Below are 2484 nucleotides of genomic sequence, written 5' to 3'. Positions count from 1 at the left end.
AAGTGATACATTATGGAAGTACAGTGTAAACTTACTTTGCTCCCAGGGGTTTCACCTGAAGGTAGTTTCTTTCCCAAACTACAAACTTCACTTTTACACAAGTGATACATTATGGAAGTACAGTGTAAACTTACTTTGCTCCCAGGGGTTTCACCTGAAGATAGTTTCTTACCCAAACTACAAACTTCACTTTTACACAAGTGATACATTATAGAAGTACGGTGTAAACTTACTCAGCTTCTAATGGTTTCACCTGAAGGTAGTTTCTTACTCAAACTACAAACTTCACTTTTACACAAGTGATACATTATAGAAGTACAGTGTAAACTTACTTTGCTCCCAGGGGTTTCACCTGAAGGTAGTTTCTTTCCCAAACTACAAACTTCACTTTTACACAAGTGATACATTATAGAAGTACAGTGTAAACTTACTTTGCTCCCAGGGGTTTCACCTGAAGATAGTTCTCCTGAACAAACAAGGGCACCAATGAGTAGTCTTGGAAAAACAAATTGCTTTTGTCATGGATGTTCATGTTTTTGGTTTCTTCTGCAGAAAAGATTCTACGAAGTGCTTCAAACGGACCCTACAGACCAAAAAAAAACTTATTTAGGAAATCTTTCTTTCTACGTAACCTTTCCTGAACTGAAGCACAAGTGACTTTTGTACTAGAATAAAAATTCATAAAGTTTAGATCCACTAATATGGAACAAAAAACTGGCACTTTCATGTGTCCTCTTCAGTCAAAGTTTGATTGAAGAGGACAAGTGAAAGTGTGAAAACTTATTCGATAATAGTGGGTGTAAACTTTATTTTTATTTACCTACTATTAAAAATGCATGTAGCTAAATCTTTACTTTTTCTTTGAAGAAAATATTTACACTTAGAAAATAAATCCGGCCAGCACAACTAAACAAACTGACAAGCAAAATCATTCCTAAAAATGTCTACTATTAAATAAGTACTGAGAAATAACCTGGAGCCTTGTAGAAAAATAAATCTTTGAAATACTTCTATGAAGAACTAAACTGTTAAAAAATAATAATCTGACATTCTTTTAAGACATTTTTTATGTTAGGTATGTAAACATTTACTATGCAAGACACATTATGTAATTATGACGTTTCGAACATGTGTGTCTTCCTTCCAATATTAAAATTCTTACAGATTATGCCTTCTTGCCAACCCTGTCTACCAAACTGAAAAGTCATTATGAAGTCATCATAGCAATGAAGATATATATACCTCTCTTAATCACAAACATAAACTCAAGTAACAATTCTCATCATCACATCCTCTTGTCAACCATGTCTTTCATACCATGTCTCTTAGATAGATCAGCAAACAGATTTTTACCTATCCAGTGTTTGAGATTCTTACCAGTTTGATGTCCTTTGTTCCCTTTCCTGTGTCTGACTTAGTCTGTTCTACACCTAATTTCTTTTCTTTACAACTCCACAGTGACATGTTATGGAGGACCTAATAAAAAAAGTGAAGGTAACATTCAACTACAACTAGTAAAATAACACAATAACAAACTGTACTAAAGATAACATTCAACAACAACTAGTAAAACAACACTATAACAAACTGTACTAAAGGTAACATTCAACTACCACTAGTAAATCAACACAATAACAAACTGTACTAAAGATAACATTCAACAACAACTAGTAAAACAACACTATAACAAACTGTAGTAAAGATAACATTCAACTACAACTAGTAAAACAACACTATAACAAACTGTACTAAAGGTAACATTCAACTACAACTACTAAAACAACACAATAACACACTGTAGTAAAGATAACATTCAACTACAACTAGTAAAACAACTCTATAACAAACTGTACTAAAGATAACATTCAACTACAACTAGTGAAACACAATAACAAACTGAAGTAAAGATAACATTCAACTACAACTAGTAAAACAACACTATAACAAACTGTACTATAGATAACATTCAACTACAACTAGTAAAACAACACAATAACAAACTGTAATAAAGATAACATTCAACAACTAGTAAAACAACACTATAACCAACTATACTAAAGATAACATTTAACTAAAACTAGTAAAATAACACATAACAAACTGTACTAGTAAAACAACACAATAACAAACTGTACTAAAGGTAACATTCAACTACAACTAGTAAAACAACACAATAACAAACTGTAGTAAAGGTAACATTCAACAACAACTAGTAAAACAACACAATAAGACACTGTAATAAAGGTAACACTCAACTACAGCTAGTAAAACAACACAATAACAAACTGTAGTAAAGGTAACATTTAACTACAACTAGTAAAATAACACAATAACAAACTGTAGTAAAGGTAACATTCAACTACAACTAGTAAAATAACACAATAACAAACTGTAGTAAAGGTAACATTCAACTACAACTAGTAAAACAACACAATAAGACACTGTAGTAAAGGTAACACTCAACTACAGCTAGTAAAACAACAC

General features: G+C 31.5%; 1 protein-coding gene across 1 annotated transcript in view; it reads right to left on the bottom strand.

Annotated features, from left to right (window-relative positions):
• LOC106476139 (replication factor C subunit 1-like) overlaps positions 1–2484 on the bottom strand; it is a gene marked incomplete at its 5' end in the record, with an annotated part of 11980 nt that overhangs the window by 7312 nt on the left and 2184 nt on the right. The window contains 2 exons of the mRNA XM_013936807.1: positions 432–583; positions 1378–1476. Coding sequence (XP_013792261.1) covers positions 432–583; positions 1378–1476 — 251 coding nt within the window. The remainder of the gene's footprint in view (positions 1–431; positions 584–1377; positions 1477–2484) is intronic.

Source organism: Limulus polyphemus, unplaced genomic scaffold, assembly GCF_000517525.1.
Source record: "Limulus polyphemus unplaced genomic scaffold, Limulus_polyphemus-2.1.2 Scaffold9898, whole genome shotgun sequence".
Lineage (NCBI taxonomy): Eukaryota > Metazoa > Arthropoda > Merostomata > Xiphosura > Limulidae > Limulus > Limulus polyphemus.
The sequence above is the reverse complement of the archived record's forward strand: the minus strand, read 5'-3'. Positions and strand labels throughout refer to the sequence as shown.